This window comes from Thamnophis elegans, chromosome 12 (assembly GCF_009769535.1).
Source record: "Thamnophis elegans isolate rThaEle1 chromosome 12, rThaEle1.pri, whole genome shotgun sequence".
Lineage (NCBI taxonomy): Eukaryota > Metazoa > Chordata > Lepidosauria > Squamata > Colubridae > Thamnophis > Thamnophis elegans.
This window is the reverse complement of record NC_045552.1, coordinates 18,276,168-18,292,572: the sequence shown is the minus strand read 5'-3', so window position 1 is coordinate 18,292,572 and position 16,405 is coordinate 18,276,168. Positions and strand designations below refer to the sequence as shown.

At 42.1% G+C, this 16,405-nt stretch overlaps 2 protein-coding genes across 2 annotated transcripts; both read right to left on the bottom strand.

The window, feature by feature from the left end:
• Positions 1-203: 203 nt before the first annotated feature.
• Positions 204-5,800, bottom strand: GPN2 (GPN-loop GTPase 2). Its single transcript, XM_032227284.1, has 6 exons — positions 5,703-5,800; positions 4,473-4,908; positions 3,347-3,503; positions 2,607-2,767; positions 1,871-2,001; positions 204-965 (listed from the first exon to the last, which is right to left on the bottom strand). Exons 2-6 carry the CDS (start codon positions 4,887-4,889, stop codon positions 869-871), a joined length of 963 nt encoding a protein of 320 aa, XP_032083175.1. The 5' UTR covers positions 4,890-4,908; positions 5,703-5,800; the 3' UTR covers positions 204-868.
• A 345-nt stretch (positions 5,801-6,145) lies between these two features.
• Positions 6,146-16,078, bottom strand: GPATCH3 (G-patch domain containing 3). The gene is made up of 7 exons (XM_032227283.1): positions 15,666-16,078; positions 13,747-14,183; positions 12,577-12,754; positions 11,535-11,594; positions 9,874-9,995; positions 8,475-8,602; positions 6,146-7,473 (listed from the first exon to the last, which is right to left on the bottom strand). The coding sequence occupies exons 1-7, from the start codon at positions 16,045-16,047 to the stop codon at positions 7,260-7,262; spliced, it is 1,521 nt and encodes a 506-aa protein (XP_032083174.1). The 5' UTR covers positions 16,048-16,078; the 3' UTR covers positions 6,146-7,259.
• Positions 16,079-16,405: the final 327 nt, after the last annotated feature.

The window sequence follows — 16,405 nt, the reverse complement described above, 5'->3', positions numbered from 1 at the left end:
GACTTCCAGGTTTCCACCAACTTGGAAAACACAGCAATAACCACAGGTATTTAATGTTTTTGGCCTGATTCAGTCTGGCTGTTTTACACTGAAGTCTTAAAACATCTGCAAATACTGTTTTTCTCTTCTGCCCCATATACTGCAGAGTGGGAAAGCCACACTGCTTGTCTGTCTGTATGAAGTATCATACAAATGCACCAAAGTTGGAAAAAGATAGTTCAAAAACTTCTTTATTTAGCATTCCTCTCTCCAAAAATCCAAAATCTTTGGCAGCACCAAAAGAAGCCTCAAAAGATGCTCCTCTCAACACTATCCAGATTCCATGCTTTTCCTCAGTATCACAATCCAAAGTGGCCAGAAGCAGGTCAGGCCACCGAACAGATCACAAAGCAAGAGATCTGTGACCGGACAGAACAGCCTTTCCCAACAATGCCCTTTGAGCTGATGGCCAAGGCATATCATTGGCAACAGCCCCCCCTCCAAAAAAAACATTAGGAAGGCCCCCAATTGTGGAATGGTAGCAGCGATCCCAAAATTCTCAAAAGCTTCTCAGCAAAATAAAGCAGGATAACACTCTGAAAGAGACATGTTAGGCCACAACATTGCTGTGGCACTGAATGGTCATCTCTCACAACTAGCAGGCACCAGATGGTATTACCTTGCCAACTGCTCTTTGGTCATCAACTGTCCAAGTTTCTTAACGGAAACATCTGGCTCCTCATTACACCACCATTAGAAGGAACTCAATGATGGTGGCCAGTTCATTCCTGCACCAACCCCGGGAACATCTCTGAGGGAGCAGACACATACACACACACACCGCTGCTCTTCCTGGGAGACCATTTTGGGCAGGCCAGTCTACCCTCCTTCAGTGAGTGCTGTAACTCGCGTGTTCCAGGTCTAAAGTTTCCTCCTCCACCGTTTTCTCCTGTGGCTGCACGTATTTCTCCTGGACAGCCAGGGTGCTGATGAGTGAGAGTTAAGGCAAAAGGAACCCCAAAAGCATTAAAGAAACGTTAGCTGGTCCGTCTGCTTCGGCTGAATGGCAGGAGAAACATCTGCATATACAGGTAGTCCTCAATTTACAGCCATTCATTTAGTGACCGTTCAAATGACCGTTTTTCACACTTATGACCATTGCAGCATTTCCAGGTTCACGTGGTTTTGACAACTGAGTCATATTTATTGACTGTTGCATAAAGCGTCCATGGGGTTGTATGGTCATCTTTTTGTGATCTTCTGACAAGCAGAGTCAATGGGGAAGCCAGATTCGCTTTACAACTGTGTTACTAACTTAACAACTGCAGTGATTCACTTAACAACTGGATCAAGAAAGGTTGTAAAATGGGGCAAAATTCACTGAACAAATGTCTTAGAAAGATAAATGTTGGGCTCAATTGTGGTCATAAATAAAAAACTACTTGCACTTCCCAAAATGGTGGATGGGATGAAAAGGAATCATTTAAGTGCGAAAAGTAATTGGACAACTTGGCAGGGTAGGGCTAGGTGTGCAACACACAAGATAATCCTCCCATTGCTACCATGGGTCTAAAATAGCAATAGCACTTCACGGTTCTTTACAGCCCTAAGTGATTTACAGAGTCAGCCTGTTGCCCCCAACAATCCAGGTCCTCATTTTACCCACCTCAGAAGGATGGAAGGCTGAGCCAACCTTGAGCACGGTGAGATTTGAATTGCCAAATTGCAGGCAGGCCAGCAGTCAGCAGAAGACCCTGCATTCTATCCATTGTGCCACTGTGGCTCAAATGCCCTTTAAATGACATCATAATAAGCAGATTCCCCAAACCTCTGCATTTCCTAAGGCACAGAAATACCAAAAAGGAGGAAGGAGAGAAAGCAAAAAGGATACGAAGTAAATTGAAAATCAGCTCCCATCGCTGCAGACATCAAGACGTTGAGGTTTCTGTGTTCAGAGTCCCCAAAACAGTAACCATTGGCTTTGTCCACTGCTTGCATCACGCACCGCATGCTTTCCTTGTCCTGAAACAAGGAGCCATTAGAAACATGCCACGCCCAAATTGATTTCTCTGTCATATTTCATCCTGTTACTCACTGGTCTGATTACTTGGCAGGAAAGTCCCAGCAACAGATTAACTTTAAAAAAAAATCCTCTGAGCAATCTTACTTTCAAATCTGAAAGTTCTCTTTAGGAAGAACAGATTGCAAAAGTGTGTACACACACGCAATCACATTGCCACAAGATTACAGTTGCCAAACGCTACAATAAACAAATGATCAGCCAGGAGTTTCTATTATCATTCTATTAACTTCAAACTATTCTCCATTCCTTAAACATTCTGTTCCATAACAGCATTAATTCAGTCAGATGTACACCCACTAGGCAGACCTTTTCAACTCTGCTTTGACCAGTTGTGAGATACTGTCCTCACAACTGGTCAGTTTCAGAATTAGTTATCTTCGTTTGTGTACTATTTTACCTTTTAATTTCATTGGTTTCCCTCTGCACTAACAAATGCATGTCACACAAGCATAGTAATTTGCAGGTCAAGTGTAGGTAAAAATGGTGGAAGGAAATTGATGGGCACTATCAAAGCTTCATCTATTCATCTCCTTGACTTGCTTACCTGGACATTGAGGGGAACAAAAGAGACCAAACTATAGTCTTCAATCACTCCCACCAGCTTCTTGTTCAGGCGCTGGTAGTTCTTGAAGAATGGATCTAAGGCCAAATGGTCCACTAAGTAGGACAGATCAAGAACTTCTGTGTAATAATCTAGATTAAATGCTGTAAGGCAAGTGAAAAGGGGGAAAGCTTCAGTAAATTCATAGAATAAGGAACAAGCTGATTTGTAATATTTCTTATTCGATAGCAGGGTCTTTTTTCTGGAATGCGAAATGCTCCAATGATTGAATTGTTGCAATTAAAAGAGGGAGAGACAGTTTGGCGGAGGGGGTAAAGGCTAGTTCCTGAGTTGGGTATAAAGCCAACTGGGTGATCTTGGGCCAATCAATTTTCTTTTAGCCCTAGGAAGGAGACAATGGCAAACCACTTCTGAAAAACCTTGCCAAGAAAATTGGCAGGACTTGTCCAGGCAGTATTTGAGAACAGTTAGCCCTGCTTCCAAAACAAGAATATTTCTGCTATAAAGGCTTGACTTAGACTGGAGTAGTAATTTATCTAGGCAGTGGTCTGACTGATAAGATCTTGGATAAACTTCTCCGGCAACCACCCAACTATAAATGAACCATGGCTACCCTCAGCTGACTCAAGTGGATTACATGCACCTTCTGATCTGATGTGTAATGGGCCCTTAGTAGTTACTTTAATCAGTCCCAAATTTCCCTAAGGATTGACTGTTCTCACCCAACTTCCCATACTGCTCAATAAGGTCCATTTTGGAGAGGATGTTGACGTGGGGCAACTCCACGTGCAGCATTGTGGAGAGGGAAGTGCAGAGAACAGAGATGAATTTGCCGGGATCTGTGCAGTAATGAGAATCTACCAGATGAACAGCAGCCAACTACAAAGAACAAAAAAAGGACAGAGAAATCAGCATGCTGGCTGAGGAATTCTGGGAGTTGAAGTCCACACATTTTAAAAGTTGCTAAGGTTGAGAAACCCTGGTTTAATATATGCAGACAAGTCACCCATACAATAAACGAGACTCTTGTCAGGCATGTGAATAGAAAGTTGTAGTTTTTCAGGTGACCCTGAAGCACTCCTTTCACACTGTAGCATAGCAATAACTAGAGAGCCATAGGTACAAACTCTACCTTATATCTCCTATTAAAAGAGATGTAAGTTTCTAGTAGTATTTTAACAATATTTTGATGTAAAGTGGAAATAAAAGGAAGATTTTCAAATTGAAACTAAGGTGTAAAACCCTCAAAAGACTCCTAGACTCTGGTGATACCACAAATGAAAACATTAGACAAATGAGGACCCAGATTGTTGGGGACAATAGGCTGACTCTAAACCGCTTAGCGAGGGCTGTGAAACACTGAAGCGGAATATAAGTGCTATTGCTTTATCTGTGAACAATAGAGACTGACATACAGGGTAGCAAATCTGCCTTCAGGTTTCTTTCTTTTTGCTGACATCTAGTGGTTGTCTGGATTTTTAAAGTCCAGATCAGCTCTAGTTGAATCCATCTTTTCAAGCTCGTGCAATGTCTATCAAACATTACAAACCCATAAAATGCACCATATTTTACAACAGCTTCAATGTTTTATCACTGGGAACTAGTTTGAAAAGGCAGCCGTTATCACATGCAGTCGCTGTGATCCTGGGAAGATTGAGGTTGAGGTTTGGCCTTCAGGAATGTTCTCGCTTCCTCTGGACCAAACATCCGTGCATAAGCGCACCAGCGTGCCTAACGTCCCTTTCCTACTGTCCCCATCTATTTGTATTCATTTCTTTGGTTTATATCCATGTTTATATTTATACCTGCTATCTTGTACATGTTTGACAAACTAATAAATACAAATACCCTGAAATTCCACTTAGCAAGTTGAGCAAAGATGTTTCTCAATGAACTATGATGGGTGCAGAGCTCCACTTGTCCGGGGCAATCAAATAAGAAGTAATGTCCTTTCAGTTGGTCCAGTTTCTCCTGCAGCCAGTCAAAATTCGCCTCCAGGTACTCCATGCAGTAGATTAAGCCACCATTGGGGCCAAGTTTCAAATTCTCCATCACATCAGCCAAGGTGATCAGTTCAGAGATGTCCACAGCACACTGGAACGGAATCCCTTCGTTTGCTGGGTCCAGATTCACCACAGCTACTTTGCGCCCAATTGCGGAAAGGAATTCCTGCATGCCATGACAATAGGTGGTTTTCCCAGAGCCGGGAGGCCCAATCACTACCTGACCAAAGGCTAGTGAGGGCTGCTTGTCGCTTTTCGACATGCTGCAAGGTTTATTTCTCCTTTAAAAAAAAAGACATCAGAAAGAATAAGATCAGTAGGCAAGGATGAGCCCATGCTATTTATACCTTTTGCTATCCACATTAAATAAAACAATTTACATTTCATGCACAACACACTTGTATGCTTATTGTTAAGGATAACAAGAAACTGAATATTTTTGGACGTGGAATGTATTTTATCAATGGTTAGGCAATATAAACAGAAGTTAGAAAGGAGGAGATATAAAAAGAGGAAATGTTAATGTGGAGAGAATTTAATGAACAAGATGTCATGTACTATTGCAATTATATTAATATATATTTATATTATTAACACTATTGTGATGAATGCAATAACAAATATGTGGATTATGACTGTTTAAATAACTGTACCCAGACCACACCGGTTGATGGAAATTGAAAGTAATATAAATAAAACAAAACGTTAGGAAAAAACACGTGTATGATAAACTCCTATTATATTCCCACATTACTGAAGCTTTTTTTAAAAAAAGAGCGGATTGGAGAGAGCCGGGAAGGACAAGCGACTCCTTTTTGCAGAGGAAGAAACCGCCTTCAAAGTTACCCTTCGGCTCATCGCCTCGCCGGGTTTGGAAGAAGAAAAGCGAGACTCGCTGAAACCGGGGAAACGCCGCGCCATGCAGACTGGAGGCGGACGGTGCAAAAGCCCTTCCTGTCCCCCCGATAGAGCGGAGCGGAGCCAACGATGGAGCCGGCGTTGCGGTCCTCCGTCAGCTGAGCCTCCCGATGACCGTTTGGGATCCGCGTATCCTAAAACCCCCACAAGGATTCACCTGGGATTCCGCTGCTGGTTCCTTCTACGGGCCGCTTTCACTCATGACGCAGGGAGAGGATCTCCAGGCGTGAAAGGACGCTTGTCTGTACTTTCTTTCTTCTACGGTACAAACGTAAAAGCTATCTCGATGGTAGGTGACGTCTAATCAGGCAGGAAACGGAAGGCGTTAATGTAGTTAACTACAAGCGAACGACCGGCGCCCCCTGCAGGATTATGGGACGTGCTAGCTAGGATGTAGCCAAGGAATGGAGACTATCGTTTTTTGTTGGTTTGCTAATCGCCCTCTAGCGGTGGTCAAGGGAATAGCAACGAGCAGAAAGAAGGAATACAGTAATAAAAACGAAGGAATGACAAGTTGATACTGCAGGAGTCTCTCTCTCTTTGCAAGTTAAAAAAAGAAGTATGTTAGCAATAGCACTTAGACATATACCACTTCATAGTGCATTTACAGCCCTCTCTAAGCGGTTTACAGAATCAGCATATTGTCCCAACAATCTGGGTCCTAGCTATGTTGGTAGTTTGCTCCAGCAATGGTTAAAACAGTGTTTCTCAACCTTGGTGACTTTAAGATGGGCAGATCAATTGGTTGGAGAATTCTGGGAATTGATGTCCACTCATTTTAAAGTTGAAAAACACTGGCTAAAAAATTATTATAGTGCAATTCTAGTAATCATTTCCTATCAGTTTTGTTTGTGGTTAGGTTTGTGCTGGTTTTCTATGCTTTAATGTGATGTAATTAACTGAAAAGGAGTCAGCCCCTTTGACTGCACCTGGGACATGATTCAAAAATTAGAAATTAGAAATCAAATGGAAATAATGGTACATCATATGTCCAATAAAATTGTATTGCTTTTATTTTGAAGGCAATTCTTATTCAATTTATGTATATGCATGGGTGCATGCCTATACCCCTTCAAAGCCCTACTGATTTGGCCCTCCACAACAGTTCCAGTTTGTCATGTGGCCTCTTGAAAAAATCAACCGCCCATCCCTGGGCTAGAGAGACAGATTGTAAGAGCAGCGATGCTAAGTAAAAACATAGAAACAACCTGTATCCATTTGATTTTACTTCTGTGTTGTCTTTTTAAATTTTTGCTGGTCATTGACCAAATAAACATTGCTCTTAATGTATAACTGCTAGAGTTCAATCTTGTTGGTCAAGTTTACTCCTCTTTTAGTCAGAGTATAACCACTGCTCTTTAATTACACCATACCCTAGGCCAAAAACCCTTCCCTGCAAAAAAAAAGGTGTATGCAGGAGACACCTTAAATCAAGGATAAAAATGCAAGATTTCATATAGACTGATTATAGGGTAGCGTTATGGGAACTGTCAAAATGCAGAGATGGGATCAGCAATTACCCTTCAATTAATTTTATAGTAAAGTACCAAGAAGCAGAACCAGGTAATTTTTCTTTTAATATAAATAATTAAAACCTACTCTGGCTTTGGTATAATACATGTTTTGCTTGATAACATACAGTAAAATAAAAATTTCATATTAAAAAATTGACCATTGAAAAAGCTGACACCCTCCTTCCTTCCTGGCCAGTCCTTCACGGAGAACTGGAATTCTTCTCAATGCCATGCCTGGCATGGACAAAAGACACCTCTTGCCGGTACTTCATACTGATTGGCAGCTGACGCCGAAGAAGCTGCTCTTCTGAGTCCACAGGATGAGGGTCATCATAGATGGTAGAAATGAAGCTGTAGCTGTCCCTGCGTGGATTCTTCGGTTTGATGAAAGTCTGGAGTTTCTCACCATGATACCTAAAGAAGAGCAGAGAATGAATCGGTCTTCAGAGACAAAGCAGAGAATATTGGTTGCCTTCAACTCTGTACAATATAAAAAGTATATTAGAAAGGGGGGGGGGGGGGAATCCCAAATCTAGAAAATTAAAAGGAATACAACTGATGCAATCCTTTTGTGAGCCTCATGAATATATTATAGGGCTTCTATTCTGAAATCTGCCCAAACGTTTTTGCTTATTAGCATGCATGTATGTTTAGTGTAGGGACACAGTGGCTCAGTGGCTAAGACGCTGAGCTTGTCGATCAGAAGGTTGGCAGTTCAACGATTTGAATCCCTAGCGTCACGTAATGGAGGGAGCTCCCATTACTTGTCCCAGCTTCTGCCAACCTAGCAGTTCAAAAGCATGCAAAAATGCAAGTAGAAAAATAGGGAAGGTATTCCCTATGGTGGGAAGGTAACAGAGTTCCGTGTGCCTTTGGAGTTTAGTGATGCCGGCCACATGACCAGAGAGATGTCTTCAGACAGTGCTGGCTCTTCGACTTTGAAACGGAGATGAGCACCGCCCCCTAGAGATGGGAACAACTAGCACATATGTGCGAGGGGAATCTTTACCTTTATGTTTAGTGTGTGAATATTTGCACAAATTGATGTGAAGAGACAAGGATATTTGTTGTAAGTTTCAGTTAGGTATATTTGGGAGAGATAAAAAATATTCTATTTGTTGCATTTGTTACAGTTAGCATAGAACTGAAGGCTTATATCAGTATATTCTTATAAACAGCCTTTAGTGCAAGAAACTTATCCTTCAGATATTCTGATCTCCAATTCTTTGCTCAGAGGTTGCAAGGCTGCAAGCGCTACAAGATTTCTCCAGAATGCTGTTTGTTTCATGTGTTTTTTATATTTTCAACACAATCCTGAGACTTGAGACCATCAGCCCATTCACACATGCAAAACTGGATCTTTACATGGAAGCCCTTAGCTGCACTTACTTTGAAAAGAGACCTGTCTCACTTACCCCAAACCTCTTTTGCATCGGGGATTCCGTCCCTCATTGTCCAAGGCTTCAGCCATTCCTGAACTGCTGCTTCCCAAGCCAAGACCTTCGCTCCAGCCCTGCCTTTCCATCACTTTTCGGCCAATGCCCTGGCACAGAAAGAAAATCAGTTCTAAAGCAACAAAGCACTGATGCCAGAACGAAGTGAGCAACCAGATTTTTAATTAAAGAAACAGTGTCGTCATCATCAGAAGCATACAGGCAAGTTCTTAATTTACGACCACAATTGAGCCCAAAATTTCCATTGCTAAGCAAAGTAGTCTAGTAAATTTTGCTCCATTTTATGGAGACACTTGTTAAGCAAATCATTTGCGGTTGTTAAGTGAACAATGTGGTCATTAAGCATATCTGGCTTTTCCCATTGAGTTTGCTTGTCAGAAACCAGTTTGGGAAGGCTACAAATGATAATCAGTGCATCAATCATAAATGCATGACAGTTGCCAGGTGCCCAAATTCTGATTGCGTGATCACGGGGATGCTGCAGTGGTTGCAAGTGTGAAAACCAGTCATAAGTAACATTTTTTCCTTGCTGTTGTAACTTCAAATGGTTTGGTTCAAACCATTACTTTGGTTCAACATAATTGGACGAGCTTTAGCACACACGACAGCCATCATTCTCCTTGCCTCTTGTGCTATAATCATACATTTCATTAACATCTGCAGCAAAATTGTTATCTCAACAAATGGCTTCAATATCTGCTCACATCCTGAACATAATTTGTTTCAACGCCCACCCTCAAAACAACCCTATAGGGCACTGCACACCAGAACAACTAGACTCAAGGACATTTTTTTCCTGAACGCCATCACTCTGCTAAACAAATAATTCCCTCAACACTGTCAAACTATTTCCTAAGTCTGTGTTACTATTATTATTAGTCTTCTTATCGTTCCTATCACCCATCTCCTCCCACTTATGACTGCAAGACTGTAACTTTGTTGCTCGTATCCTTACGATGTATATTGATTGTTTCCTAGTATGATTTGATTGCTTATTTGTACCTTATGACTGTCATTAAGTGTTGCACCTTATGATTTGTGATGAATGTATCTTGTCTTTTTATGCACACTGAGGGCATATGCACCAAAGACAAATTCCTTGTGTGTCCAATCACACTTGGACAATAAAGAATTTATCTAATATGAGGGGTCCTCAGTGGTCTCTGAGCTTGGTTGTTGTCTTGCAGATGTTTCATAATATCATCAGTTTCCTTTCATAGTTTGGGTAGTGAAACATCTGTAAGAAAACAACCAAAGCTCAGAGACCACCGAGGACCCTTCATTTCAACTCTATAAATATAGAGCTATAAATATTCCCCTTTATTGGTAACAAGCATCATATTTCAACTTCACTTCTTACCTTGGTATATTTTTCAAAGTTCCCAATTCGCTGACCCAGGATAGACCCATTTTCTAAACCATCCCGAAGTCTTTGTTCAAACCGCATCTGTACCAAATCTTTAGCATCTTTGTCACCACCATCTAGAACGAATGGAAATCCCAACTAAATTTTCTGCCACAAGAAAAGAGAAAAACCAATAGGATATAGAGGAGGGAGGCTTTATCTACATATGGGGCATAAGAATATAGAAGGCCTGAGTGCTTCTGGTGAAATGAGACCAGGCAGAAAAGCAGGGAAAAATGTCTACCAAGACTTTGGATAGTTAGTAAAGGAGCTATCAGTCTAAGTAAAGGCAGCTTTGGGTGCTCAGCACTTGAGTTCAAAGGATGGATTTTGTCAGTTTGTTGCAGCAATCAAATCCAGAAAGCATACACGGGTAACTGATTCAGCAGGATTCATTAACTTCTTTTTATATACAGAACAACACATAAGGCATATATACAAAACCAAAAGGCTGGTTCTTCCAACATGGTACAAGCAAACACAGGCAAAGAAGAGAACAGTTTCAGTTCCAGCAGCAGATTAATATTTACCTCTGCACAGACTCAGCCTTAGAGCTAAGCCACACACCGACTCCTAGTTGTCTCCAGAAAATACTGTTTCAGTTTCCAAACAGTCTCCATTGGCTGACCCAATTGCCATGTCTATTCATTGACTGACCTTGTTGCCTATTCCAGTCTATAAATATTTTTTGACAGATTTCCAAAAACATCCAATAAAAGTTCTTTTCACCAATCCTATTTTGTTGGCTGAATTGGCGTCAATTTATTTAGGGCTGATTTTACATTCAATACCTTAAGAAATGGACTGCATTGAAGTATGCAAATAGCAATAGCACTTAGACTTTTATACCGCTTCATAGTGCTTTACAGCCCGCTCTAAGAGGTTTACAGAGCCAGCCTATTGCCTCCAACAATCTGGGTCCATATTTTACTGATCTCAGAAGGATGGAAGGCTGAGTCAACCTTGAGCCGGTCACGATCGAATTGCTGGCAGTCAGCAGAATTAACCTGCAATACTGCATTCTAACAACTGCACCACCATGGCTCTGGGGATCATGTGACTGAAAGATGCTGCAACAGTTATAAGTGTGAGGACTGGTCATAAAGTTACTTTTTCAGCACCACTGTAGATTCAAACGGTTGCTAAATAAGGCAATATTTTAAGCATTGAAGAACAAAGTAACTTTCATATTTCCAATTCTGAATTGTGTTTCACAGATTGTCAGGGTAAGATGACTGTACAGTAGTATCTCACCCTGCCAGGACAGCAAACCCGGTTTATTTATTTATTTTATTTATTTTATTTAAAACTTTTATATGCCGCCCAATCCCAAAGGACTCCGGGCGGCTTACAAACAGAATATAAAAAAACATAAAAAATAATACAATTTAAAACAACAATCATCCATCATAAATTCATTCTAGTCGGGGCCGGACCTCAATAGTGAGGTCAACAGTCCCAGGCCTGCCGGAACAGCCAAGTTTTTACGGCTTTCCTGAAGGCCATCAGAGTGGGTATGGTCCAGATTTCCGGGAGGAGCTGGTTCTTGCTAAACTGAACCTTCCAGTTACACTGGAATGCAGATTCTAATTATTTCTGCCAGCATAGATCAATACCTTTGTCATAGTAGATACTCATGTCGACATCCCAATCGTCAGCTGTCTCTTCATCAAAATCTGCCAAAAGAAAAGATCTGTGTGAAGAAAGCATATGCAACTCATTGCCACCACTCTTCCTGTGTTACTGTCACCCTGGATATTTACAATATCCAAGTGCTTCATAAATGCAGTATGTATCAAAGCAAAGCCAGATTTTATAGCCTGTCTCGTTTGTAGCTTTTTATAAAATGAGAACATAAAAAGGATCCTCTATGAACTTGCCCGGTACCAATATTAAATCTTTGTTCTAATTGCCCTAATTCTACCCTAATCTTTGGGGAGGGGGCAAGGAAGAGGAAGAGGACAGAACTGAACTTAAAATAACATTATTGTCACTTTGAATGGACACTAATCGGCATACATTAAAATGAAATTTCGTTGCACACAGCTCTTAAAGGGTCACCACCTCCAATATACGGTACATAAACATGACAAAATAAATAAATGCAAAATTTTGCAAATACCCACATATATGACACAGAGAAACAGCACACTCTACTTTGGATCTATACATGTACATGGCAAGAAAAACCAATCTTGTGAGTTTACCAGGCGGATGGCCTAGGGAACGAAGCTGTTACAGAATCTAGTAGTCTTGCTAGAAATACTTCGAAACCTCCTCCCAGAGGGGAGCAACAGAAACAGACCGTAAAGTGGGGTGTGGGGTCTCTAACAATGCTTTGAGCTCTAAGCACATAGAGCTTATAAGCAATATCCTGAATGACAGGAAGCAAACTTTCTATCTGAGGCACTGCTGCCACCAAGCCAAACAGTGATGCAGTTTGTAAAAAAGCTCTTAACTGTGAAATAAAGATGTATGAATGTGTGCCAGCAACTAACCCTCATTTTGATATTTCTACATACCACAGGCATCAGCATTTCCATATGTTTCATTCATGAGAAAGGGCCAAGTATTTACAAACAGGATAAACAAACTATCATTAAAAAAAACCATGCAGACTTTCGTAGCCACACGGAATTAACACCTCTGCTAATTTACCTGCTCCCTCTTCTTGCCAATATTGTGCATCTGTGTAGAAGACCAACCCGGAGCCTCCTTTCTCCCACTTTAGCTCAATTTCCTCCTCATACAAACGTTCCTTTGTGCGTTCCTGGCTGGTGACATCTTCATGCAAGGCCTCATGCCGTTCCCACTCTTCACATCTATCATCATCCTCCTGTAGCAGAAGTCAGGTGATCGGAACAGAAGAATAATGTAGCTAAGATTTAGCTCACTGCCCCCTATCTGAATTAACATTCCCCTTAGATGTTTAAAAAAATGTTAACTGTATATTTTATGAAAATAAAGGATCTTTCTATTAAACTACACAACTTCGAATGCATTAAGTGACCTTAGGCAGTCCTGAGAATACAAAAGCTAGAAAATCTCAGGTCAAAAGCCAGAAACACATTGCAGTAGTTAAGCTAATCATCTCTGACTTCAGATTCACAAGAACCTTTTCTAGCTTGTACATATTAATAATTGTTCTGACCCAGGCTTCCTTAAAACACAAGAAGCAGAGTTTTGGTTCTGGCAAAACCTCTTTTATTTACACAACTGTGGATTCCTTTTATTCACAGTCCACAAGGCTTGGCAAAATTCCTTTCAGAGGAATATTTATCAAAACAAACCTTATCTCACTTGGAGAGCTGCCAGATAACTAGTTTCCAAGTGCAGGGCAAGGCAAAACTTGGCACAGAGTCTCTTAAAGTCAAAAACAGAACTTTCCACTCTGGAAACAATCGAATGAACGAATTGTTTCCTGCAAAAGCCCACTCTCTGTTTGCTCCTCTTGTTTCCTATGGGAGGGGCCAATCACCTCCAAGGTGTGGCTTTACTCCTAAGTCAACCCTGCTTTCTTAGTTGTTCTTATCTTTTGCCAGCTCTATGCATGCGCACACTTGGAAGAGGCTTCAGCTGTTCCTCTGCCTCACTGCTGTCTAGTTCCCTCTCTGCGTCTGAGCCTTCCTCAGCTCCCAGGACTGGCCCATGTTCCTTCCCAACCTCCCCAACCTCCTCACTGTCTGACTCTGCTGCCAGCTCTGCTGGCTGCCAGTGGGCCACAACAATAATGTTCTCTCCCCCCCCCCCCCGCCCTGAAATAAACTACCAACTTTTAGATAACATATATAATAGCTCCATGTTTGACAATTAGAAGAAACTACTTACGCAATCCACTTCAGAGTCATCTGTTTCTTTCTTTTCCGGATCTTCGTGGTCTCTCTCTCCTGCATCATCATCATCTTGATTTACTAACTCTACATTTGGCAAGTGGTCTCCTTCTGTTATTTCTTCTCCCGTAGCTGTGTAAACTCGCTCCTCTTCTACAATAATATCAGATCCCTCATATGAAAATGGTACATTCCCATACCTGCGAGATGAGCCAGACTTAGGGAACTGTAACTGCAGTTTTTTAATAACACGGCTGGGCATTCGGCAAGTTCTGATAAGCTCTAAGAAGACTCGCAATGGAGTTCCCACATTTCCATAAGGCATTACAGCAGGAGGATTCAGTTCAGGGAGTCGTTCAAAATCATCCCGAGTGAAAGTTTCTCTTGATATAGTGTGTAGCTCCTTTTTGGTTTTATAACAAAATAAGTCGGTTTCTGTGAATATACACATAAATATACAGGTAAGGAAGAAAGCTAGTAGAGCAACAGTTTGCATTATTTAGGACTACTGAATATGGGTTGCAAAAAAACACCAGATGATAATTGTCTTCCAGCTTTTTCAGCCCATATTTAACAGCCCTACTATTTACTATGTTTGCATAGGGGTCTCCCATTGTGCTCAACTTCTATTTGTTCAACTTATACAGCTACCCAACTCATATACATGACTCTGCACAGCTCACAAAACAGAAAACAACAGACCCCCCCCTCCCCAAACAAACATACAGGAACCATTACAAACACTAGCATTATTATTAGAACCATAAAATAATTTGCAAGTTGTAATCCAATTTACTAATAATGTAGCCATTTAGTAGGTTCCACATCATCGTTGCCAGATTCCCCAACCATGACAGCAAAGTCAAGCTTTCAGGCTTTGTGAAGGCCAGAAGAGTCAGGCCAATTCAAGTTCCAGGTAATGATGCCCCGAAGGGCAGGTGCCAGAGCAGGAAAGGCTCTCTTCCTGGGTCCCATCAAGTGACATTCCTTAATTGATGGGAACCACAACATGCCTATCCTGTGAGTTGTGATAGGACAGCAGATGTAACCAAGGATAGACAATTCCTCCAATCCTTAAAGCATCCTTAAAAGCGTCCAGGTTTGGTCAACACACTATAAAAAAGATGTTGAGACTCTAGAAAAAGTGCAGAGAAGAGCAATCAAGATGATTAGGGGACTGGAGGCTAAAACAAAGAACAGTTGCAGGAACTGGACATGGCTATTCTAGTGAAGAGAAGGACCAGGAGAGACAGGATAGCTGTCTTCCAATATTTGAGGGGCTGCCACAGGGAGGAGGAGGTCAAGCTATTTTCCAAAGCACCTGAAGACCAGACAAGGAGAGATTCAACCTGGAAATGAGGAGACATTTTCTGACAGTGAGAACAATCAACTAATGGAACAGAAGTTGCCTTTGGAAGTTGTGATAGCTTCATCACTTGAGACTTTCAAGAAAGGACTGTCAAAAATGGTGTATGGTCTCCTGCTTGGGCGGGGGTTGGACTAGATGATCTACAAGATCCCTTCCAACTTTGTTAATCTAATCTAAATCCTCTTCCTGCTCCTTTCTTCTAGACCAGTGGTTCCTAAATATTGATCCTAGGTAGAGGCAGATGTAGGGTCTCCTGCTTGGGCAGGGGGTTGGACTAGATGACCTGCAAGATCTCTTCCAACTCTGTTAATCTGTTAGTGTAACAATGTACACACCTCTCATAAAAACCCCATTCCGAACTGACACAAACAAACAATGAAAACAATACAGTGGAAACTCTGCGAAAAGTGGACTATTAACTAAAAGCTCTGCCCCCCCCCACCTCGCAGGTCGGGGATCCCTGTTCTAGACGCAAAGCGGAGAGAAACGACATGAAACCCGCTTTTGATGCGACATTTGTCGGGCACCCCTTCGGTCTCTTTTAATACCTCTGTCCGGGGAAATCCGGACTCTTCGTATGATGCACCGCCCAGGCAGCGTCTCCCCCTGCGCGTCGACCCACCGTTTGCCTGAATACATGCGAACCAAGCGGAGAGACCACCCGGGCTTCACCGTCACCAGGCAACAGCAGGTCCGCCTTCCTGGCTTTGAAGGGCCGCCCAGCTGCTGCTCCTCCTCCCGTTCAGGGCGATGCCGATAATGGAAGCAAAGGAAGCCGCCGGCTTCGATGAACTGGCTAAAGTAGGAGCGGAGATCGGCCGAGCGAAGCTGGGCTGGGACGCAGCTCACCAGGCAGTAGCGGTCGCCGCGCTCCGGGGAGGAAGAAGCCGGAGCTACGTCCGCCATCTTGCAACACCTGGGGTGCGTCATGTGACCTCGCGCGGGACCGGCTTTGCGACGCGGATTGATGGCGTCAGCACTGAGCGGAAACGGGCTCTATGTCTTGGCCATAGAGATAAGTTCAGGGCCAACGTACAGAAAAGTCCATAGAAAAAAAATGCAGCAGTGTTGCGTTCAGTGTTTTTTTGGTTGCAAACATACTTCTGACTTACAGAAAACTCCAGCTTTAGATGCTCTGAGCTGGTGATGCTCAATAAATCAGGTTTTCCTTACAGAAATGTCAGAGGGTGAAATTCAGACAGAGATGGGAAAGTATTCACTTAGCGACTGGATTTAGACTACTGTTACTCAACTTCAGCAATCCTTACTGGCTGAGAGTTTTGAGAAT

Coding starts and splice junctions, on each gene's coding strand:
- GPATCH3 (XM_032227283.1), bottom strand. CDS start 16,047: ATGACGCACCCCAGGTGTTGCAAGATGGCGGACGTAGCTCCGGCTTCT. Junction 14,184..15,665: donor CCGGATTTCCCCGGACAGAG/GTATTAAAAGAG, acceptor GTATATTCACAG/AAACCGACTTATTTTGTTAT. Junction 11,595..12,576: donor TTGGCAAGAAGAGGGAGCAG/GTAAATTAGCAG, acceptor TTCTTTTGGCAG/ATTTTGATGAAGAGACAGCT.
- GPN2 (XM_032227284.1), bottom strand. CDS start 4,889: ATGTCGAAAAGCGACAAGCAGCCCTCACTAGCCTTTGGTCAGGTAGTG. Junction 3,504..4,472: donor TTGCTAAGTGGAATTTCAGG/GTATTTGTATTT, acceptor TGTTCTTTGTAG/TTGGCTGCTGTTCATCTGGT. Junction 2,002..2,606: donor TTGTTCCCCTCAATGTCCAG/GTAAGCAAGTCA, acceptor TCCTTGTTTCAG/GACAAGGAAAGCATGCGGTG.